Raw genomic sequence first — 24,086 nt, 5'->3', positions numbered from 1 at the left:
CTTTTCCTAGCGCGCTAGGGGCCGCCCATCACAGGGCAAGGCCACCCAGCATGCTGACCGCCGCCTCCCCCCTGATGAAGCAGAAAATGCGATTGCCTCACAATTTCTGCTTCATCGTAGAAGTTAGTGAAGCCTCCTGCTGCAGCTCAGTTGCGCCCGCAGGAGGCCCGACGCATTCTTCTCGAATACAGCGGCTGCATGTCACAAAGCCACCATGATGATGTCCGTTTGTCCGTCTTTGCCCTCTGTTCGCGCTACACTGCCCCCGCACCGATTCGCACCTCTCTGGAAATGGAGCATTGCCCACCAACCCTCGTGACCGCCTCTGCCTGACAGGCAATCACATTTTCTGTGGCCCCTCCGCAGAAAATGCGGGCGCATGCACAGGATGGGTGCAGTGGATGCGCCCGCAACTTTTTCAGAATTCCATTTGGATCACACACTGCGATCCAACCTGAATTAGGCCCAGTCACCATCTTACAGGCAGCCGGTGCAGGGACCAGAGAATGGGTGTTATGTGGCAGGAACGGGCTAGTTAGGTAACAGCCTTGCTGCTGCATTCTGTACATGCTACAACTGGTGCAATTCTTCTGCTGGGAGACCCAGGTAGATGACATTGCAGTAGTCTATATGAGATGATACAAGTGCATGTACGACATCAGGTAGATCTTCTGAGGGAATTAAGTGCTGGAGTCTGGCTATGGTCCACATATGAGGATCTGATTCTGGCTGATACCGGATGTCTAATGGTGTCACTCCACCATCCAGGACACTAATATTCTGCACATGACCAGCATTTTGTAATTCTGAACCCCCAAGCGTAAGTCTGGCTGGTAGCAAAGCTGAGCTGTAGCCCTGCCCTTTGTTGGTGAGCTTCTATCATAAGGACCTGTTTCACCAGCACTGAGTCACAGCGAACTGGCATCACCCACACCTGGAGCTCAGCTAGACATTTAGGATTGGTACTGGGTTCTCAGTACCCAGAGCAAAAGACAGGTCATCTGCATAGCAGTGGTAGATGAGGGCATGACACCTGATTATTTCACACTGTGGTAACATGTACATTGCAAAAAGTATAGGAGAGATGATAAGAACCTTGAAGAACAACACATGGCAATGATAAGTATACTCGAGAAGATTAAAATGGCTTCTCACCTGTGTGTCTTCTCTGGTGTGTAACAAGTTGTGATTTCTGTGTAAAACATTTCTCACACTCAGAACATTGAAATGGCTTCTCACCTGTGTGATTTCTGTGATGTATAACGAGAGCTGAGTTGTCTGCAAAACATTTCCCACACTCAGAACATGGAAATGGCTTCTCACCTGTGTGACTTCTGTGATGTATAACAAGATATGATTTCTGTGTAAAACATTTCCCACACTCAGAGCAAAAATATGGCTTCTCACCTGTGTGACTTTGCTGATGTCTAACAAGATCTGATTTGTGTGCAAAACATTTCCCACACTCAGGACATGGAAATGGCCTCTCACCTGTGTGACTTCGCTGATGTCTAACAAGTTCTGATTTCTGGGCAAAACATTTCCCACACTCAGAGCAAGAAAATGGCTTCTCACCTGTGTGACTTCGCTGATGTCTAACAAGGTCTGATTTCCGGGCAAAACATTTCCCACACTCAGAGCAAGAAAATGCCTTCTCACCTGTGTGACTTTTGTTATGACTAACCAGATCTGATTTGTGTGTAAAACATTTCCCACACTTATGACATGGAAATGGCTTCTCAGCTGTGTGACTTCTGTTATGACTAACAAGATCTGATTTGTGTGCAAAACATTTCCCACACTCAAGACATGGAAATGGTTTCTCACCTGTGTGACTTCTCTGATGTGCAACAAGAACTGATTTCTGTACAAAACATTTTCCACAGTCAGAACATGGAAATGGCCTCTCACCTGTGTGAATTCTTTGATGTCTAGCAAGTTGTGATTTCTGTGCAAAATATTTCCCACACTCAGAACATGGAAATGGTGATGTACCTGTGTGACTTCTCTTATGTGCATCAAGAGTTGATTTGTATGTAAAACATTTCCCACACTCAGAACAGGAATATGGTTTCTCACCTGTATGTATTCTCTTATGTATTACAAGAAGTGATTTGTATGTAAAACATTTCCCACACTCAGAACATGGAAATGGAGTCTCACCTGTGTGACTTCGCTGATGTTTAACAAGTTGGGATTTCCGGGTGAAACATTTCCCGCACTCAGAACATGGAAATGGCTTTTCACCAGTGTGATTTCGCTGATGTGTAACAAGATGTGATTTCAGTGTAAAACATTTCCCACACTCAGAACATGGTAATAGGTTCTCACCTGTGTGACGTCTCTGATGTGTAACAAGATGTGATTTCTCTGTAAAACATTTCCCACACTCAGAACATGGAAATGGCTTCTGACCTTTGTGTCTGCACTGATGTGAAACAAGTTGTGATTTGCAGGTAAAACATTTCCCACAGTCAGAACATATCAGTGGCCTCTCACCTGCCTTAGCTGCCTGATGGGTAATAAGCTTTGTGTTCTGTGTAAAACATGTGGTATCTATAGAACAGGGAAACTCTGTATTTACTGTCAGAGCTGTAACAGATGCACCAATATCAGAGTGATCAGGAGAACATTTCCCAGGATCAGAGGGACCAGCTGATAGAGCTGGATGTATAATTGAGGTAATGGGGTTATCTCCTGGAGAATCCTGTCTACTGTCATAATCTTTTATTTCACAATCCGGGGATAACATTAGATGTCCTTCTGAGATATTCCTGCTTGTGTGTCCACCTGCTGGAAATAAAATACATTATGGAAATGTGAAATTTTCTGTAACAATATTAATCTTGTAAACAATAGGAGAAAATTACATTCTGGGACACTTAATAGTAAATGTGTGTATTAAAACACAACATTTAATGAAGGCTTTATAATAATGTCTCCTAACGTTACTCCTGGAAGCATTGGTAAGGTAGCATTCCTTTATGTGTGTGCTCATACGCTGGTAAACCTGTACATGTGTTACTCACCCTTATATAAGGTATATTGCTACAGCAGAGTAGGTGTGGAACAAGGTATTTTACATGCAATACACCATATAATACACTGCAATCATCATCTGCTAGGTTATAATCCATTGTTACACCCCCATCATCAGTGTCTTACTGTACCTCTACTCTCAATAGTAATAAGGATGATGTGTGTACAGTAAGTATGATACAGAGAATTACATATCAGAATCTATACAGCTGCCGCCATACTTCTGCTTCTCATACGTGTGCTACTGGCAGCAGTGAACATCTGAGTGAGAGTGCAGGGAAGACAGCCGAGTCTGATGAGAAAGAGATTGGATCTGCCTTTGCAGGGATGTACCACACCTGTCACCCCTGTTATTATATAAAATAATAAATAAGAGGGGCGTGGACTATCCAGACGTGCTTTCTGGAGCTCTCCTCACTAAGTGGTTTCTTATCTACCCTACCTAATAGCTCTCAGCCGCCGCTGGGACCAAGACCCAATCTATCAAGTCCCCCACTCCTCCTGCCCTAAAGCCGCTCACTCGGCTCAGTCTGGGCATCGTTCACTGTTGCAGCCTAGTGACGCAGCTGAAGCCACGGGCTGTATTCTGGGGCTACGTGTGCCCAGTCTTTCCTGCACGCTCCGGAGACCTGACTTGGAGGCGCTTTTGCCTCAGGTGGGAGCACTTGCTCTTCTGCTACTGCTGGGGACAGAACGGGCTGCGCACAGTCACCGGAGCCCGGCAGTGTATTGGAAAGTGAGGTGATGATCAAGCACTCTTGCTCTTTCTCCAAATTCCACTAGCCGATCTGCTAAGATATCCGTGTCGAACCCCCTACCCCGGAGACGTTGGACCTCTGACCCTGCTAGGTATGAAACATAGCTGCTGCTAGGAGAGAGGGTGGGGCTTGTGGGGCTCACCGGTTCTGTACGAATGTCCACTGGTAGGCCACCATCTTCAATGCCAACGCCCTTAGCACTCTACCTCCGCCCAGAGGGACATCTCCAAGCTCACAAGTGCCGCCCTCATGATGCTTCTGGATGCGTTGAAAGGGATATCCACACCCTTCTCCTGATACACGATCTACAGATCGTCCTTAGACATTCCGCTGAAATCCACCATCTTGTGCTTTCTCCTGCGCTGCAGTTACTCCTATATTAACTTGGCTTCTCCAATCAGGTGACCGAAAAGCCACCTAGGATTATCCCACCGCTATGCTAGCAATTTCTGTGACCGGATGGTTCTCTATGAAAGCCCTCGCCCTGCATCGCGTCCCGCCCCAGTCACAGAATGGATGTTTAGGTCACAGAGGATCTGGCCAATTAGGGGATTCCCACTTACTGTCAGTAACCGCCTACTACTGACACCACCCACTGCGCAGTGGGCGGGTAATACACTGTTACCACTAGACTCCTTGTTGCCAGGGAGTCTGGAACCATGGTACTGCTCTGTATGCATCGACACGCTAACCACACCTGTGTGGTGTTGACGAATCACTAGTGGCTGGTCTAGGACTCTGCACGGTAGCTGGCGGGAGGCGGAGCTTGGAGACGCTGAGTGCACCCTGGACAGCCAGAAAACAGAACTATGTTCGGCATAGCTCTGCAGATCACAAGATGAAGCGGTCGTCTTGAGGCAGATGTTTATTCACCCAGTCTTAAAAAAGACTTCCCTATTGCTAGGGGCAACAAGAATACAGCAAGATGTTTACAGCAGAGTGAAAATTGTATAATACCTCTGGATGCTCATAGGCCTCCTCTTTTTATCTTACTCTAATATACATACCACAGGGGGTAAGTCCACCATGCTATTCTCAACCATTGTTTATCCATGTGATGTGCATGCCTTGGCCACATGCACAGCTACCATTGTCCTCTATGGACGGTGGGGAGTAGTCACTCTCCTTTGACCGTCCCATCCTGGAGGGTTAGTATCCGCCCTGGTGACGCTCAGTCTAGGCTGGGGGAAGTTTTCCCATCTAAACTACTTCCAGGAATCTGCCCAGGTACCCAGCTCACCATCTCCAGCCTAAAATTGGGCTCCAGAGATGGGCAGCCTAGATCCCCGGTCAGGGTTTCCTGCCCACCGAGGGTGATCGCTATGGAGCTCCAGAAAACCACTCAGCTTGTTTTAAAGCTGAGCTGCTCCTCTCTCTCCCCATGATACTTCCATGTGGGAGGCTAGAGAGGAAAGCATTCCATTTTGGGGGGAAAGTACTGGGGGAATCCAACAGCCTACACCAGGCATGTCCAAACTGCTGCCCTCCAGCTGCTGTGAAACTACATATCCCAGCATGCCCTGACAGTTTTGCTGTCAAAGAATTCTAAAGCTGTGTCAGGGCATGCTGGGATGTGTAGTTTCTCAACAGCTGGAGGGCAGCAGTTTGGACATGCCTGGCCTACACAGTTATGGATTCCCCCCTCCTGGAACACACAACCAAGTGCATTTCACTTTAAATACAATTCAAATACACTATACACATTGTTGCTTAAATATACACTGAGCCTGTGCCCTACACAGGCTCCACATACCCAGTCACTGCAGTGCCTCACCATACTAACTATATATATATATATATATATATATATATATAGCGCATCACATGTCCATCCCGCAGCAAAGTCACTAGTATAGACAGGACCAGCACACTGTAGTCTAGTCAAAATGCAGTATTTACTCCATATGTGTGAATAAAGATACATGGCTCAGCATATACTCATCGTTAGCAAGCACAGGGAAACACAATAGACCTCCCGAACAGCCGTTTTCGGACTTAATCCATCATCAGGGGAACAGTCATCAAAAGTGCCATAGTGCCTTGTGCAAAAAATGCCTGTATAAAGTGCCAAAACCAAGCTCACTTGTGTGCTCTATTTAAGCACACCTAATGGCGCTCTTACCTGCCGCACCTGTGATCTCCACCACCGCCCCCCCCCTCCCCCCGATGATCATATCCACCACCCTGCCTGTCTGGTTCCCCCGCCGTTGGAACGCAGTGGTGCAATGTGAATTGGTACTATGATGTGGCCACGCCCCTTCTCCACAAAGCGATGCCCCTAAATTTTTGATGGGCGCCTTCGGCGCACACTGACTTTGCTTTACAATATGGGAGGGGGAGCACCAATTCACTTTCTGCCAAAATATCTAGTTCCATCTCTGGTGCAGTGTCCGGTATAGCTACACAGCCCAGCAGCACTGTCACCCCCTCCCTCCCCCTTGCAGCACTGTCACCCCCACCCTCTCCCTTGCAGCACTGTCACCCCCCCCTCCCTCCCCCTTGCAGCACTTTTGTAGTGTCCAAATCAAGTCTGAGTTTTTATATTTAAATCATTAATAAGAACCTTAATTCCGATGGAACCCAGAAAAGCACAGAGAGGACCCCAATTTTGAAAAAAGTGAGGGGTCCCTGGGACCCACTTTTTTTTGGGATCATCGCGATCACTCGCTGGAGTGCTGAGGTGCCGGGAGCATAGCTCCCAGACCCCAGCTACTACCCGCCGCATAGGGAGCCGGTTATCCCGATCCCCCGTGAGTGGTGCACGCTCCTGCAGCTTGGGGCGCTCGTACCGGCTGCCGCGGCTTGCCACCTCTGTAGTGCTCCGCTCACAACGGCACACACAGCGCTGCCACAGGATCTGATCTCCTGGCTGCAGTGGTTCCGCTCTTCCCCGGCACACCGGGGGGGGTTTTCCCTCACTGCCGCGGTCGCCGGAGAGGTCCATACATTTTAAAGATGTCACCTAGCGCCAGTATACACCACCGTTCAAAAGTTTGGGGCCACCAAGACAATTTCGTGTTTTCCATGAAAACTCAGCTATTTATCAAATGAGTTGCACAATGAACAGAACATATAGTCAGGACATTGCCAGGGCTAGAAATAATGATTTTTATTTGAAATAATAATTTTCTCCTTCAGACTTTGCGTTCGTCAAAGAATGCTCCCTCTGCAGCAATTACAGCATTGCAGACCTTTGGCATTCTAGCTGTTCATTTGTTGAGGTATCTGAAGAAAGTTCACCCTACGCTTCCTGAAGCTCCTCCCACAAGTTGGATTGGCTTGATGGGCACTTCTTGCGTACCATACGGTCAAGCTGCTCCCACAACAGCTCAGTGGGGTTGAGATCTGGTGACTGCACTGGCCACTCCATTACAGACAGAATACCAGCTGCCGGCTTCTTCCATAAATAGGTCTTGTATAATTTGGAGGTGTGCTTTGGGTCATTGTCCTGTTGTAGGAGGAATTCCCTTTTACCTTGTACAAATCTCCCACTTTACCAGCACCAAAGCAGCTCCAGACCATCACATTACCTCCACCATGCTTAACAGATGACGTCAGGCACTCTTCCAGCATCTTTTCACTTGTTCCGAGTCTCACAAATGTTCTTCAGTGTGATCCAAACACCTCAAACTTCGATTCATCTGTCCATAACACTTTTCTCCAATCATCCTCTGTCCAAGGTCAGTGTTATTTGTCCCATATGAATCTTTTCCTTTTTTTGGCGTTTTCTTTGCCACTCTGCCTAGAAGGCCAGCATCCCGGAGTCGCCTCTTCACTGTAGACGTTGACACTGGCGTTTTGCGGGTACCATTTAATGAAGCTGCCAGTTGAGGACCTGTGAGGCATCTATTTCTCAAACTAGAGACTCTAGTGTACTTGTCTTCTTGCTCAGTTGTGCACCAGGGCCTCCCACTTCTCTTTCTGCTCTGGTTAGAGCCTGTTTGTGCTGTTCTCTGAAGGTGTTATGAACCACAGGTAGTGGTTCATTCCTGTTTTCCGTATTTTATGTTTATAGTTGTCTTGCAGGCCAGGATTTCCCATTGCTCTGGTTTAAGAAGATTCTTGTTTGCTGCCAGTGGTGAGTCTGTGTAATTGCAGCTCGTTCCCATGTGTTCAGCCTCACCTGTCTGTTGATTGCACCTCTCAGTTGTGCAGCAGGGCAGCTGCACGACATAATTAATTAAGACTCTCAGTTATATTCTGGCTCAGTGCAATTCACAGACACTGGTGATATTTCCAGGGTTCCAGAGTTCTGAGCTAGTCCCTGCCAGTTCCTGAGCTCCTGTCTAGCAGTGTCTGTCTAGCTGCTTCCAGTGCCAGTTCCTGAGTGTCAGTTCCTGTGTCTGATTCCGTGTACTACCATGAAGCATTCCTGTCCAGAAGTCCTGTGGCTTTGTCTGTGCCTGGTCGAATATCTAGCTTCTTGGTGTCCACAGGTCTGTCGTTTGGGACTCTGCCTGTCCTCCAGTTCTGAGAGTCTGTGTCGGCTACATTGGGGGTTCCTGTCCGTTTGCCAGTATTTGTACCGGTTCCGTGAGTAGCATCCGTCGGCCTAGGCCGCAGTATTCTTTGGTTATATTTAGTTACTGGTGTTTTGCAGAGGGTTCTGCTTATGCTGTCACCGTCGGTACGCAAAAGTATTGTGTCGTCGTGTGGAGAACATTTCCTTTGTTGTTCTTTTCCTTTGGCGGCGTGCCGCACATATATTTAGTTTTAGGGTAGTTAGTAGCCCCTAGCTTTCTGTTGTTTTAGTTAGAGGTCCCCTTGTTATTATCCTGTCTCGGTTCACGCCTTGTCTCACGCTAAGACCTGGGGGCATCGGAGTTGGGCAGACATAATCCGCCCTTCAAACGCAGCTGCCGTGGGCCCAAGAACCCATAGTTACTCAGGCGTGAACTGACCACACGGGTAAAACAACGGAGGTAGGGTGCTAGGGGCTATTTCCACACCACACCTTATTTCAACGTCACGTTCTGCTGCTCGGGACTCACTACGCAACATCTCCCTTGTTCTGAGCACCAGGAACCTAACATTATCACCAGCCATACCACAAAAAAAACAAAACTTTTTTTGGCCCAGTCCAGTGTCTAGTCTAGAATCCAGTCCTGTCAAAAATCCAGTCCTGTCTAAAACTCAGTGTGCAGAGCAGAATCCAGTCCGGTGTTTAGAATCCAGTCCTGTCTAAAACTCAGTGTGCAGAATCCAGTCCGGTGTTTAAAAATCCAGCCCAGTCTTGTCTTGTCTAGTTTAAAAGTCCAGTCTAATCTTGTCTTACAATCTTGTCTTACAATCTTGTCTTACAATCTTGTCTTGTCTAGTTTGAAATCCTCCTATGCAAGCCCTGCAAGCATCTCTCAGCCCTGAACTCTGCTTTCAGTGCTTTGAAACCTGAGTGGCTGGAAGTTTTGCAGCAATCCTTAAGGCAACTGCAAAACCTTCTGACCAAAATTTTGCTTCTTTTGCCAGAAGTTGTTGAGAGTTCATCCTATAAAGAGACTCTTGCTCACAGTATGGTGACAAGTGAATCCTCAGGTTTAATTAAAGAGAAAAGATTTAAAAGTTTTCTGCGGCCCAGGCTCTCAGAAGAGGAGCGTCTGTGTCGCAGAAACTTAGATTTATGCCTATATTGTGGTGGTTTAGGCCACTATTTGCAGACCTGTGAGTTGCGCAAGCCAAAGTGTGGCGACAAGTCTTGCCCTCTGGCCAAGTTGAGTCAGGATACTAGACCTACTCCTGTCTCTACTGTGGCAGAGGTGCTTGTCACACAACCCACACTAAAAAGCACCCTGTCCTATAATTGGGGTCCTTGGGCTAGGGAGCCCCATTATAAATTCAGGAACCAAAGGAGAATGTTTCTCTGCTCTCTTGATTTTCCTGTGGAAGCAGAGTTGCAAACCCCTGGAGTGGTGCCCGATGCCCGGGGTCCTGGAGCGGTTCCCGGTGCCCAGAGTCCTGGAGCGGTTCCCGGTGCCCAGAGTCCTGGAGCGGTACCCAGAGTCCTGGAGCGGTACCCGGTGCCCAGAGTCCTGGAGCGGTACCCGGTGCCCAGAGTCCTGGAGCGGTACCCGGTGCCCAGAGTCCTGGAGCGGTACCCGGTGCCCAGAGTCCTGGAGCGGTACCCGGTGCCCAGAGTACCCGATGCTCTAGGTTATAGAGGGACATCAAATATTATAGCTCAGGTGTCAATACCAGAAGGGGTCTCAGAAGCTGTTACCCCAGGTAAGGACTTGAAAAGCGCAACCCCAGAAAGGGTATCTAAAGCCATAGTTCCAGAAGGGAACTCGAAAAGCAAAACTCCAGAAGGGATCTTTGAAGTAATATCCCCAAGTGGGGTCTCGAGAAACGCAGCCCCTAAGAAGGGTCTAGAGGTCGCTTCCCCAGGAAAAGACTTAAGAGGCATAGCGTTAGTGGAGGTTCTGAAGGTTATAGCTTCAGCAAAAGTCCCGGAAGTCATAGTCCCGGGAGAAGTTTCGATAATTATCAACTCAGAGAGGGAGGCAGACGGCCCGGTCCCAGTAAAAGAATCCGAGGTGCTGACCGCAGCGGGGTTCCCGAAGGCCACTGCCCCGGGTGGGGTTCCCAAAGGCCACTGCCCCGGGTGGGGTTCCCAAAGGCCACTGCCCCGGGTGGGGTTCCCAAAGGCCACTGCCCCGGGTGGGGTTCCCAAAGGCCACTGCCCCGGGTGGGGTTCCCAAAGGCCACTGCCCCGGGTGGGGTTCCCAAAGGCCACTGCCCCGGGTGGGGTTCCCAAAGGCCACTGCCCCGGGTGGGGTGCCCAAAGGCCACTGCCCCGGGTGGGGTTCCCAAAGGCCACTGCCCCGGGTGGGGTTCAGAAAGTGTCTCAGCCCATTGCTTTGACTACAGGATGTGCTTTTCTGTCATCTTCTAAAGTTTCGGTACCTAGGGGAATGCAACCAATCTATGGTCTGTTCTCAGATTCCGAAACTGATGAAGTTTCTTATATGCCGGGGCACTCTGGTAGGAGACGGAAGAAGCATCTGATTGCTCGACCTATATGTTTTGAAGAATGTTTTGAGCCAGAGATTTCTTCCTTTCCTGGTGTCGCCAAGCAAGCACAGGGTAAAAAGAAAAAGAAATATTGTTGACTCTTGCCTTGCGGTGTATATAAAAAAAAAGATTTTTTTTTCCTTGTCTTGTGTCCAGTGGCCACTGTCAAGAGGGGGGCACTGTTACAAGCTGTTGCCACAGCTTGGGGTAAATTTACTAAGTTGGGAGATTTTTAGAACTGGTGATGTTGCCCATGGCAACCAATCAAATTCTATTTACCATTTATCAAGCTGCTTCTAGCAGATAGTAGATATAACCTGATTGGTTGCTATAGGCAACATCACCAGTTGGTAAAATCTCCCACCTTAGTAAATTGACCCCCTTGTTTCTGTTTCTTGTCTTTGTCTGTTTGTTCCAGTATCAGGTTTATTAATGTATACCTTGTTTTAGAAAGTGAATTTTGGGGTCCTTTGACCCCTCCTCAAGGGGGGGGGGGTAATGTTATGAGCCACGGCTGTGGCTCATTCCTGTTTTGCATTTTGGATATGTATTTTATGTTATACTTCTGTTTATGTTCCCCGTGGGTGTCATGGGGTGTTCGGAGCTCACCCTTAAGGAGAGGGTACTGTTATGAACCACAGGTAGTGGTTCATTCCTGTTTTCCGTATTTTATGTTTGTCTTGCAGGCCAGGATTTCCCGTTGCTCTGGTTTAAGAAGATTCTTGTTTGCTGCCAGTGGTGAGTGTGTGTAATTGCAGCTTGTTCCCATGTGTTCAGCCTCACCTGTCTGTTGATTGCACCTCTCAGTTGTGCAGCAAGGCAGCTACATGACAATTAAGACTCTCTGTTATATTCTGGATCAGTGCAATTCACAGACGCTGGTGATATTTCCAGGGTTACAGAGTTCTTGAGTTCTGAGCTAGTCCCTGCCAGTTCCTGAGCTCCTGTCTAGCAGTGTCTGTCTAGCTGCTTCCAGTGCCAGTTCCTGAGTGTCAGTTCCTGTGTCGGTTCCTGTGTCTGATTCCGTGTACTACCATGAAGCATTCCTGTCCAGAAGTCCTGTGGCTTTGTCTGTGCCTGGTCGAATATCTGGCTTCTTGGTGTCCACCGGTCTGTCATTTGGGACTCTGCCTGTCCTCCAGTTCTGAGAATCTGTGTTGGCTACATTGGGGGTTCCTGTCCGTTTGCCAGTATTTGTACCGGTTCCGTGAGTAGCGGCTTTGCCGCATCCATTGGCCTAGGCCGCAGTATTCTTTGGTTATATTTAGTTACTGGTGTTTTGCAGAGGGTTCTGCTTATACTGTCACCGCCGGTACGCAAAAGTATTGTGTCGGCGTGTGGACAGCATTTCCTTTGTTGTTCTTTTCCTTTGGCGGCGTGCCGCACATATATTTAGTTTTAGGGTAGTTAGTAGCCCCTAGCTTTCTGTTTTAGTTAGAGGTCCCCTTGTTATTATCCTGTCTCGGTTCACGCCTTGTCTCACACTAAGACCTGGGGGCATCGGAGTTGGGCAGACATAATCCGCCCTTCAAACGCGGCTGCCGTGGGCCAAAGAAACCATAGTCACTCAGGCGTGAACTGACCACACGGGTAAAACAATGGATGTAGGGTGCTAGGGGCTATTTCCACACCACACCTTATTTCAACGTCACGTTCTGGTGCTCAGGACTCACTACGCAACATCTCCCTTGTTCTGAGCACCAGGAACCTAACAGAAGGGAGTAGTACACACCATTGTAGGAAATGTTCAGTTTCTTGGCAATTTCTTGCATTGAAATAATCTTCATTTCTAAGAACAATAATAGACTGTCGAGTTTCACATGAAAGTTGTCTTTTTCTTGCTATTTTGAGAGTATAATCAAACCCACGAATGTGATGTTCCAGATACTCAACTAGCTTAAAGGAAGGCCAGTGTTATAGCTTCTCTAACGAGCAAACCCATTTTCAGCTGTGCTAACATGATTGCACAAGGGTTTTAAAGGATTTTCTAAACATCCATTAGTCTTCTACCGCGATTAGAAAACACAATGTAACATTTGAACACTGGAGAGATGGTTGCTGGAAATGTGCCTCTATACAACTCTGTAGATATTCCATTAAAAACCAGACGTTTGCAGCTAATATAGTCATTTAACACATTAACAATGTATAGAGTGTATTTCTGATTAAATTTAATGTTACCTTCATTGAAAAAAAAAGTGCCTTTCCTTCAAAAAAATAAAATAAAAATAAAATAAAAAATAAAAAAAAAGGAAATTTCGAAGTGACCACAAACTTTTGAACGGTAGTGTATGATCCGGTGCATCTGAAGATGTGAACCGGACCACTACCTCAGGAGATCCAATTGAAATGTTCTGGCATGGAACCTTCCGTACTAGAGCACCTGGTCGTAAAACCACTCGGACCACATCCTGGAGCGTCCTTGCCTTGTCCTCTGGGAGGAACACTTTCTGAGCCACTGTATCCAGAAACAGCCACTGAGTAGGCTCCTGTTCCTGGGAATGTTCCTCAGAAGTAGGGACTTCTGTACATTGAGGATCCACCCATGATGTGACAGAAGCTGAATAGTGCGGCCTATATTGAGCAATAGGATCTCTCTGGATCTCACCTTTATCAAGAGCTCGCCTAGGTAAGGGACAATATTGATCACCTGGACTCGGAGCTGGAACATCACCTTTGTGAAGACCCTTGGAGCTGTGGCCAGGCCGAAGGGTAGCGCCTGGAACTGGTCGTGATCGTTCAGCAGGGCAAATCGCAGGTAGGCCTGATGGGGTGGCCAAATCGGGATATGGAGATGATCATCCTTTATATCAAGTAAGACCATGAACTCGCGTTCTTCCAGACCCGCAATCACTGCTCACAAGGATTCCATCTTGAACCCTTTCCCTGTTGTTGTAGTGGCACTGGAACAATGACTTGGGACTGGGCCTACTTTAGTTGCGGCGGCTGGGAGCTGCTTTCAGTGGGTCCTTGGGCGTGTGTGGCTTCCGGAGGTCGGGGGCCGGGTGCTGTGGTGGGTAGTTGCTGCAGCAGAGCCCTCTGGCGGTGACTCAGTCTCAGGAAGTCGGGGGCGGAGCTGGGTTAGCTAAAGTGCTGCAGCTGAGAATGGCCCCAGTGCTGGGGGTGGCCATGTTGGAGACCTGAGATCTGCCAATGAAATCCACACTCTGTATCCAGCCAATCCAGTGTAGTCTTCCCTTATAAAAGGGAGGCTGGCTCAGGGAGAGAGAATGCCAGTGCTTCAAGTTACTTTCCTGTGAAAGGTGCTCCAGCTCTGTGCTCCCAGGCTGCTCCTGGTTCCCCAGTTTCGGTTGCTATCATCTGTCCATGACCTATCACTGCTGCAGTCCTGTCACTTAACCCGTCGCCACTCATGGAGGCGATCACGGGGATCCCGGTCGTTAAGGGGCTTAGGGTGCTAAACAGTGGTTCCTGTGAGCGTCTCGCAAGCTCAAACCACAGTCTTCACTTCTTCCAGATCAGAGTTTTTCTGCATCACTTTCCAAGCCCAAGCCAGAGTCTCCATTTCTTCAAAGTCAGAGTTTATCAGCCTCATCTACAAGCCACAGTCTTTCAGTTCTTGAAAAACCAAGTCCTCTTCAGCCTCGTTTACCAGTCACAAGCCATAGTCTTTCAGTTCTTCAAAAACCTAGTCTCCTTCAGCCTTGTCTACCAACCACAAACCACAGTCTTTCAGTTCCGCAATACCGGTGATCTTCAGCTCCATTCTTCACCTCGTTTAATCAGACTTCAGTTCGTTATTCCATGTCTTTCAATTCCTCAAGTATCGGTGTACAGTTGTTTCTTCATTAGAAACACAGTTATCCTTCTACAGAGTTCTCATTCTTTTTATGCCCTCCAGTCAACTCTAAACACCCACTAGGCCTCCACCTCATGAGGAAGAACTACATTCAACCTCCTCGTCTACTTCCTACACAGTCAGCTGTCCTCCCAGCCCAAGCTCGATTGTCGGAACCCCAATCTCCACCGAGCATGACAATGCAGTTGAGATCACCTCAGGGGGGGGGGGGGGGGGGTGGCACCATCATGCTGAGGCCCTAGTGGAAGCTGAACTGGTGCTTTGTTACCAAGAACCTGTGGCGGCTGGTCTTGTCTCTGGTGCCTCTCACCGCGTTTGAGGTGCCTCCGGGTAAGACCTCCCGGGGTGGGAACGCCTGGCCAGTGGGGCCCCAGAGGGGAGAAGCGTGGATTTACCCGGAGTAACCTTTGAAATCCATGTATCCAACTCATCCCCAAATAGCCATTCCCCTGAGAAAGGAAGAGACTCCACACTCTGCGCTTGGAATCTGCGTCCGCTATCCACTGACGCAGCCACAAAGTTCTGCACGCCGACACTGCCATGGCAGTAGTCCTAGCGTTAATAGCGCCTATCCCCTTGAGAGAGTCACTCAGGAGGCGTGCAGAGTCCTGAATGTGTTTTATAAGAGTCACCAGGGACGTATCTCCAGCAAGGCTTTCTTGAATGTGACTTGCCCATGTATGAATGGCATGTGTCATCCGGCAACCCGCTATCACAGGTCTTTGTGATACACCAGCCGCTGTGTAAATAGACTTTAATGTAGTCTCTATTTTCCTATCCCCAGGGTCCTTTAATGCAGAGGAGCCAGGGACTGGTAATAGCACTTTCTTTGATAGGCGAGAGACTGATACGTCTACTGCCGGGGGCTCTCCCAGTGTTTCCTGCCTTCTGGAGTAAATGGGAAAGTGTGCAGAAACCGATTTGTCACCTGGTATTTTTTATCAGAATTTTTCCAGGTTACCTTAAACATGTCATCTAGTTCCTTAGAATCAGGGAAAGTGACACTAATTTCTTTTCTCTAACTTACTAGAGGATGCTGGGGACTCCATAAGGACCATGGGGAATAGACGAGCTTCGCAGGAGACATGGGCACTTTAAGAAAGAATTTAGTTCTGGGTGTGCACTGGCTCCTCCCTCTATGCCCCTCCTCCAGACCTCAGTTTATTACAGTGCCCAGTGGAGCTGGGTGCTTTTCAGTGAGCTCTCCTGAGTTTCCTGTCAAAGTATTTTGTTAGGTTTTTAATTTTCAGGGAGCACTGCTGGCAACAGACTCCCTGCATCGAGGGACTGAGGGGAGAGAAGCAGCCCTACTCTCTGAGTACAGGTCCTGCTTTTTAGGCTACTGGACACCATTAGCTCCAGAGGGATCGGTATGCAGGATCTTACCTAGCCGTCCGTCCCAGAGCCGCGCCGCCGTCCCCCTCGCAGAGCCGGAATATAGAAGCCGGGTGAGTATTGAGGAAAAGAATCGTCAGAGGCGGAATAAGACTCCTTGATCTTCATGAGAGGTAACGCACAGCACTGCAGCTGTGCGCCATTGCCCCCATACACCACACACACTTCGGTCACTGTAAGGGTGCAGGGCGCAGGGGGGGGATGGGCAGCAATATTAACCTTGTTTGGCATAAAATGAACATATATACAGCTGGGCACTGTATATATGTATGATCCCCCGCCAAGTTTACAATTTTAGCGGGACAGAAGCCTGCCGCCGAGGGGGCGGGGCTTCTCCCTCAGCACTCATCAGCACCATTTTTTCTCCACAGCACCGCTGAGAGGAAGCTCCCCGGACTCTCCCCTGCTTACAAGACAAGTGGGTTCAAAAGAGAGGGGGGGGGGGGCACATATTTCGGCGCAATTACATACAGCGCTACTGGGTAAACATTAAATTACTTTGTGATTCCTGGGTTATATAGCGCTGGGGTGTGTGCTGGCATACTCTCTCTCTGTCTCTCCAAAGGGCCTTGTGGGGGAACTATCTCCAGAAAGAGCATTCCCTGTGTGTGTGTGGTGTGTCGGTACGCGTGTCGACATGTCTGAGGGAGAAGGCTATATTAGAGAGGTGCGGGAGCAAATGAATGTGGTGTGTCCGCCGACAGCGCCGACACCTGACTGGATGGATATGTGGAATGTTTTAAATGCAAGTGTAAACTCATTGCACAAAAGATTACACAAAGCTGAAGCTTTGGGACAGTCAGGGTCTCAGCCCATGTCTGATCCTATGTCGCAGGGACCGGCGGAGTCCCAAAAGCGCCCACTATCCCAAATAGTTGACACAGATACCGACACAGATTCTGACTCCAGTGTCGATTACGATGATGCAAAGTTACAGCCAAAATTGGCTAAATCCATTAGATATATGATTATGGCAATAAAAGATGTTTTGCACATCACAGAGGAACCCCCTGTCCCTGACATGAGGGTACACATGTATAAGGGAAAGAAACCTGAGGTAACCTTTCCCCCCTCACACGAGCTGAATAAATAATGTGAAAAAGCTTGGGAATCTCCAGATAAAAGACTGCAGATTTCCAAAAGAATTCTTATGGCGTATCCTTTCCCGCCAATGGACAGATTACCCTGGGAATCCTCCCCTAGGGTGGACAAAGCATTAACACGTTTATCCAAGAAGGTAGGGCTGCCGTCCCAGGATACAGCTACCCTCAAAGATGCTGCTGATCGCAAGCAGGAGGTTACCCTAAAGTCCTTTTATACACATTCGGGTACCTTGCTCAGACCGGCTATCGCGTCGGCCTGGGTTTGTAGCGCTGTAGCAGCATGGACAGGTACCTCATCTGCGGAGATTGAGACCCTAGATAAGGATTCTATGTTATTGACCCTAGGGCATATAAAAGATGCTGTCCTATATGAGAGATGCTCAAAGAGACATTAGTCTTCTGGGTTCTAGAATAAACGCTATGTCGATTTCTGCCAGAAGAGTCCTATGGACACGGCAATGGACAGGTGATGCCGACTCAAAGAGGCATATGGAGGTTTTACCTTACAGGGGTGAGGAATTGTTTGGGGAAGGTATCTCGGACCTTGTCTCCACAGCTACAGCTGGAAAGTCAATTTTTTTGCCTTAAATTCTCTCACAGCCTAAGAGAGCACCACATTATCAAAGGCAGTCCTTTCGATCGCAGAAAAACAAGAAAGTCCGAGGTGCGTCCTTTCTTGCCAGAGGCAGGGGCAGAGGGAGGAAGCTGCACAACACAGCTAGTTCCCAGGAACAGAAGTCCTCCCCGGCCTCTACAAAATCCACCGCATGACGCTGGGGCTCCACTGGTGGAGTCCGCCCCAGTGGGGTCACGTCTTCTGGGTTTCAGCCACATCTGGGTTCACTCCCACGTGGATCCCTGGGCAATAGAAATTGTTTCTCAGGGTTACAAGCTGGAATTCAAGGACGTGCCCCCTCGCCGATTCTTCAAATCGGCCCTACCAACTTCTCCCCAGGAAAGGGAGATAGTATTACAGGCAATACAAAAATTGTATCATCAACAGGTGGTGGTCACGGTTCCCCTCCTTCAACAAGAAAGGGGATATTACTCGACCCTGTTTGCAGTCCCGAAACGGGACGGTTCGGTCAGACCCATATTAAATTTAAAATCCCTGAATCAATACTTGAAAAGGTTCAAGTTCAAGATGGAATCGCTCAGAGCGGTCATCGCAAACCTGGAAGGGGGGGATTTTATGGTGTCTCTGGACATAAAGGATGCATACCTTCATGTCCCCATTTATCCACCTCATAAGGCCTACCTCAGATTTGCGGTACAGGATTGTCATTACCAATTTCAGACGTTGCCGTTTGGTCTCTCCACGGCCCCGAGGGTTTTCACCAAGGTAATGGCGGAAATGATGGTGCTCCTGCGGAAGCAAGGTGTCCCAATTATACCATACTTGGACAATCTCCTCATAAAAGCGAGATCAATAGAGCAGTTGCTGAACAGCGTATCACTTTCACTGGAAGTGTTACAGCAACACGGATGGATTTTCAATATTCCAAAGTCGCAGTTGGATCCTACGACTCGTCTGCCTTTCTTGGGCATGATTCTGGACACGGACCAGAAGAGGGTTTATCTCCCGATAGAGAAGGCCCAGGAACTCATGGTCAGGAACCTGTTGAAACCAAAACAGGTGTCAGTGCATCACTGCACTCAAGTCCTGGGAAAGATGGTGGCATCATACAAGGCCATTCCCTTCGGAAGGTTCCATGCGAGGGCTTTCCAATGGGACCTACTGGGCAAGTGGTCCGGGTCACATCTACAGATGCATCGGTTGATCACCCTGTCCCCAAGGGCCAGGATGTCACTCCTGTGCTGGCTGCAGAGTGCTCACCTTCTCGAGGGCAGCAGATTCGGCATTCAGGACTGGATCCTGGTGACCACGGACGCAAGCCTCCGAGGTTGGGGAGTAGTCACACAGGGAAGAAATTTCCAAGGTCTTTGGTCAAGTCAAGAGACTTGTCTTCACATCAACATCCTGGAGCTAAGGGCCATATACAACGCCCTGCGTCAAGTGAAGGTATTTCTTTGCGACCAACCGGTTCTGATAAAGTCAGACAACATCACCGCAGTGGCGCATGTAAGCCGCCAAGGCGGCACGAGGAGCAGAGTGGCGATGGCGGAAGCCACCAGAATTCTTCGCTGGGTGGAGAATCATGTAAGCGCACTGTCAGCAGTGTTCATTCCGGGAGTGGACAACTGGGAAGCAGACTTCCTCAGCAGACACGACCTACACCCGGGAGAGTGGGGACTTCATCAGGAAGTCTTCGCACAGATTGCAAGTCGGTGGGGACTGCCACAGGTAGACATGATAGCGTCTCGCCTCAACAAAAAGCTACAGAGGTATTGCGCCGGGTCAAGAGACCCTCAGGCAGTAGCGGTAGACGCCCTAGTGACACCGTGGGTGTTCCGATCAGTCTATGTATTTCCTCCTCTTCCCCTCATACCCAATGTGTTGGGGATAATAAGAAGAAAAGGAGTGAGGACAATCCTCATTGTTCCAGATTGGCCACGACGGACCTGGTATCCAGATCTGCAGGAAATGCTCACAGAAGATCCGTGGCCTCTTCCTCTAAGACAGGACCTGTTGGAACAGACAGGGCCCCTGTTGCAAGACTTACTGCGGCTGCGTTTGACAGCATGGCGGTTGAACGCTGGATCCTAGCAGAAAAAGGCATTCCGGTTGAGGTTATTCCTACGCTGATAAAGTAACAGCAAAACATTATCACCGTATATGGCAAAAATATGTTTCTTGGTGTGAGACCAGGAATGCTCCTACGGAAGAATTCCATATGGCCGTTTCCTTCACTTCCTACAAACTGGAGTGAATTTGGGCCTTAAATTAGGCTCCATTAAGGTCCAGATTTCGGCCCTATCCATTTTCTTTCAAAAAGAATTGGCTTCTCTCCCAGAAGTTCAGACTTTTGTAAAGGGAGTGCTGCATATTCAGCCTCCTTTTGTACCTCCTTTGGCACCTTGGGACCTTAACATGGTGTTAAGTTTCCTAAAGTCAAGTGGTTTGAACCACTTAAAACGGTAGAGTTGAAATATCTCACGTGGAAGGTGGTCATGTTATTAGCCCTAGCTTCGGCTAGGCGAGTGTCAGAATTAGCAGCTTATCTGGTTTTCCACAATTTCTGCCAAGGGTGGTATCATCTTTTCATATGAACCAACCTATTGTGGTGTCTGTGGCTACACGTGACTTGGAGGATTCCGAGTCCCTTGATGTGGTCAGGGCTTTGAAAATGTATGTAGCCAGAACGGCTAAAGTCCGGAAAACAGAAGAAGCACTGTTTGTCCTGTATGCAGCCAACAAGCTTGGTGCCCCTGCTTCAAAGCAGACTATTGCTCGCTGGATCTGTAACACAATCAGCAGGCGCATTCTACGGCAGGATTGCCGTTACCTAAATCGGTCAGGGCCCATTCCACTAGGAAAGTGGGCTCTTCTTGGGCGGCTGTCCGAGGGGTCTCGGCACTACAGCTGTGTTGAGCTGCTACTTGGTCGGGTTCAAACACCTTTGCAAAATTCTGTAAGTTTGATACCCTGGCTGAGGAGGACCTTGTGTTTGCTCAATCGGTGCTGCAGAGTCATCCGCACTCTCCCGCCCGTTTGGGAGCTTTGGTATAATCCCCATGGTCCTTACAGAGTCCCCAGCATCCTCTAGGACGTTAGAGAAAATAAGATTTTAAACCTACCGGTAAATCTTTTTCTCGTAGTCCGTAGAGGATGCTGGGCGCCCGTCCCAAGTGCGGACTACTTCTGCAATACTTGTATATAGTTATTACTTCAATAAGGGTTATGTTATAGTTGCATCGGTCCTGGACTGATGCTATGTTGTTTTTCATACTGTTAACTGGATTGTTGTCACAAGTGATACGGTATGATTGGTGTGGCCGGTATGAATCTTGCCCTGGATTAACAAAATCCTTTCCTCGTACTGTCCGTCTCCTCTGGGCACAGTTTCTCTAACTGAGGTCTGGAGGAGGGGCACTTTCTTAAAGTGCCCATGTCTCCTGCAGAACCCATCTATTCCCCATAAAAAAGATTTAACGGTATGTTTAAAATCTTATTTTTCTGTGCTAAGAAAAATGACTGCTGTACGGCAGCGTCTTCCAAAGGGACTTTTAACACATCCCTGATAGCAGGTATAAGGGGCTCAATACCCTGTGCAGAATGTGAATCCTCTAATATAGGATCCCATTCCTCCCACTCCTCCTGTACTGCAGAGTGGCATCCTCTCCTGAGGGCACATTTTTCTAAACTGGCTGCGGGAGGGGGCATAGAGGGGAGGAGTCAGCACACTCAGTGGAAAATATTTAAAGTGCACCGGCTCCTTTGGACTCCATCTATACCCCATTGCAATAAGTCCCCAATATCCGTTATAGATGTTAGATAAAAAATAAATAAAGAGTGCTTTATATATAGACCGGCGTGTGCTAATAGAGACACTCTAAGGGCATGTAATACCATAGGCTGAGGTACTGCTAGCACACAGTATGGCTGATGGTGACACACAGTGACATGATGTGAGGAGGAGAGCAGGAGTATAATAGGGGCTGATGTCTCCTGATGTATGAGATACACCGGAGAGAGTGGGGAGGAGACTGGTCAGATCTCTGGGCTGGTAACACGCAGTGACACGATGTGAGGGGGGAGCAGGAGTATAATAGGGGCTGATAGCTCCTGATGTATGAGATACACCAGAGAGTGTGGGGAAGAGACTGGTCAGATCTCTGGGCTGGTAACACACAGTGACACGATGTGAGGGGGAGAGCAGGAGTATAATAGGGGCTGATGGCTCCTGATGTATGAGATACACCAGAGAGTGTGGGGAGGAGGCTGGTCAGATCTCTATGCTGGTAACACAGTGACATGATGTGAAGGGGAGAGCAGGAGTATAATAAGGGCTGATGTCTCCTGATGTATGAGATACACCAGAGAGTGTGGGAGGAGACTGGTCAGATCTCTATGCTGGTAACACAGTGACATGATGTGAGGGGGAGAGCAGGAGTATAATAGGGGCTGATGCCTCCTGATGTATGAGATACACCACAGAGTGTGGTGAGGAGACTGGTCAGGTCTCTGGGCTGGTAACACACAGTGACATGATGTGAGGGGGGAGCAGGAGTATAATAGGGGCTGATGGCTCCTGATGTATGAGATACACCTGAGAGTGTGGGGAGGAGACTGGTCAGATCTCTGGGCTGGTAACACACAGTGACATGATGTGAGGGGGAGAGCAGGAGTATAATAGGGGCTGATGGCTCCTGATGTATGAGATACACCAGAGAGTGTGGGGAGGAGACTGGTCAGATCTCTGGGCTGGTAACACACAGTGACATGATGTGAGGGGGAGAGCAGGAGTATAATAGGGGCTGAGGTCCCCTGATGTATGAGATACACCAGAGAGTGTGAGGAGGAGACTGGTCAGATCTCTGGGCTAGTAACACAGTGACATGATGTGAAGGGGAGAGCAGGAGTATAATAAGGGCTGATGTCTCCTGATGTATGAGATACACCATAGAGTGTGGGAGGAGACTGGTCAGATCTCTATGCTGGTAACACAGTGACATGATGTGAGGGGGAGAGCAGGAGTATAATAGGGGCTGATGGCTCCTGATGTATGAACACACCAGAGAGTGTGGGGAGGAGACTGGTCAGATCTCTGGGCTGGTAACACACAGTGACATGATGTGAGGGGGAGAGCAGGAGTATAATAGGAGCTGATGGCTCCTGATGTATGAGATACACCAGAGAGTGTGGGGAGGAGACTGGTCAGATCTCTGGGCTGGTAACACGCAGTGACATGATGTGAGGGGGGAGCAGGAGTATAATAGGGGCTGATAGCTCCTGATGTATGAGATACACCAGAGAGTGTGGGGAGAAGACTGGTCAGATCTCTGGCCTGGTAACACACAGTGACATGATGTGAGGAGAAGAGCAGGAGTATAATAGGGGCTGATGCCTCCTGATGTACAAGATACACCAGAGAGTGTGGGGAGGAGACTGGTCAGATCTCTAGGCTGGTAACACACAGTGACATGATGTGAGGAGAAGAGCAGGAGTATAATAGGGGCTGATGGCTCCGGATGTATGAGATACACCAGAGAGTGTGGGGAGGAGACTGGTCAGATCTTTGGCCTGGTAACACACAGTGACATGATGTGAGGGGGAGAGCAGGAGTATAATAGGGTCTGATGCCTCCTGACTCCTCCACTGGGAAAATACATTCTACCTTAGTTTGTACTGACAGAGGAGGGTGTAGGATAAGAGATTGCTGTAGTGACTGAGGAAGGAGAATATGTGACTCTTTTCTGTAATATGTGATTATTACTCACCTGTGCTGATATCTGTAGGGATCTCCTCCTCCTTACACTGCTGATCACCCCTCACATACGTCTCTTCTTCTCCCTCTATATCTTCTGCCTTTATATCAGTCACATACGTATCTTCTTCTCTCTCTATATCTTCTGCTTTTATATCAGTCACATATGTCTCTTCTTCTACCTCTATATCTTCTGCCTTTATATCAGACACATATGTCTCTTCTTCTACCTCTATATCTTCTACCTTTATATCAGACACATAAGTCTCTTCTTCTTCCTCTGTATCTTCTACCTTTATATCGGTCACATACGTCTCTTCTTCTCTCTCTATATCTTCTGCTTTTATATCAGTCACATACGTCTCTTCTTCTACCTCTATATCTTCTGCCTTTATATCAGACACATATGTCTCTTCTTCTCCCTCTAGATCTTCTGCCTTTATATCAGTCACATACGTCTCTTCTTCTTCCTCTATATCTTCTGCCTTTATAACAGTCACATACTTTTCTTCTTCCTCTATATCTTCTGTTTTAATATCAGACAGACGTTCTACCTAAAAAAAGCAAAAAAAACAAGATTTTACTGTTGTTAAATCTTTCTGCGAGGTACACTGGGTTCCACAGGGAATAACAT

General features: G+C 48.3%; 1 protein-coding gene across 1 annotated transcript; it reads right to left on the bottom strand.

Annotated features, from left to right (window-relative positions):
• Positions 1 to 555: 555 nt before the first annotated feature.
• On the bottom strand, positions 556 to 23,587 carry LOC134983288 (gastrula zinc finger protein XlCGF26.1-like). The gene is made up of 2 exons (XM_063949007.1): positions 23,466 to 23,587; positions 556 to 2,790 (listed from the first exon to the last, which is right to left on the bottom strand). Exon 2 carries the CDS (start codon positions 2,750 to 2,752, stop codon positions 1,139 to 1,141), a length of 1,614 nt encoding a protein of 537 aa, XP_063805077.1. The 5' UTR covers positions 2,753 to 2,790; positions 23,466 to 23,587; the 3' UTR covers positions 556 to 1,138.
• Between the last annotated feature and the right edge of the window lie 499 nt (positions 23,588 to 24,086).

Source organism: Pseudophryne corroboree, assembly GCF_028390025.1.
Source record: "Pseudophryne corroboree isolate aPseCor3 chromosome 3 unlocalized genomic scaffold, aPseCor3.hap2 SUPER_3_unloc_11, whole genome shotgun sequence".
Lineage (NCBI taxonomy): Eukaryota > Metazoa > Chordata > Amphibia > Anura > Myobatrachidae > Pseudophryne > Pseudophryne corroboree.
The sequence above is the reverse complement of the archived record's forward strand: the minus strand, read 5'-3'. Positions and strand labels throughout refer to the sequence as shown.

Coding starts and splice junctions, on each gene's coding strand:
- LOC134983288 (XM_063949007.1), bottom strand. CDS start 2,752: ATGTTATCCCCGGATTGTGAAATAAAAGATTATGACAGTAGACAGGAT.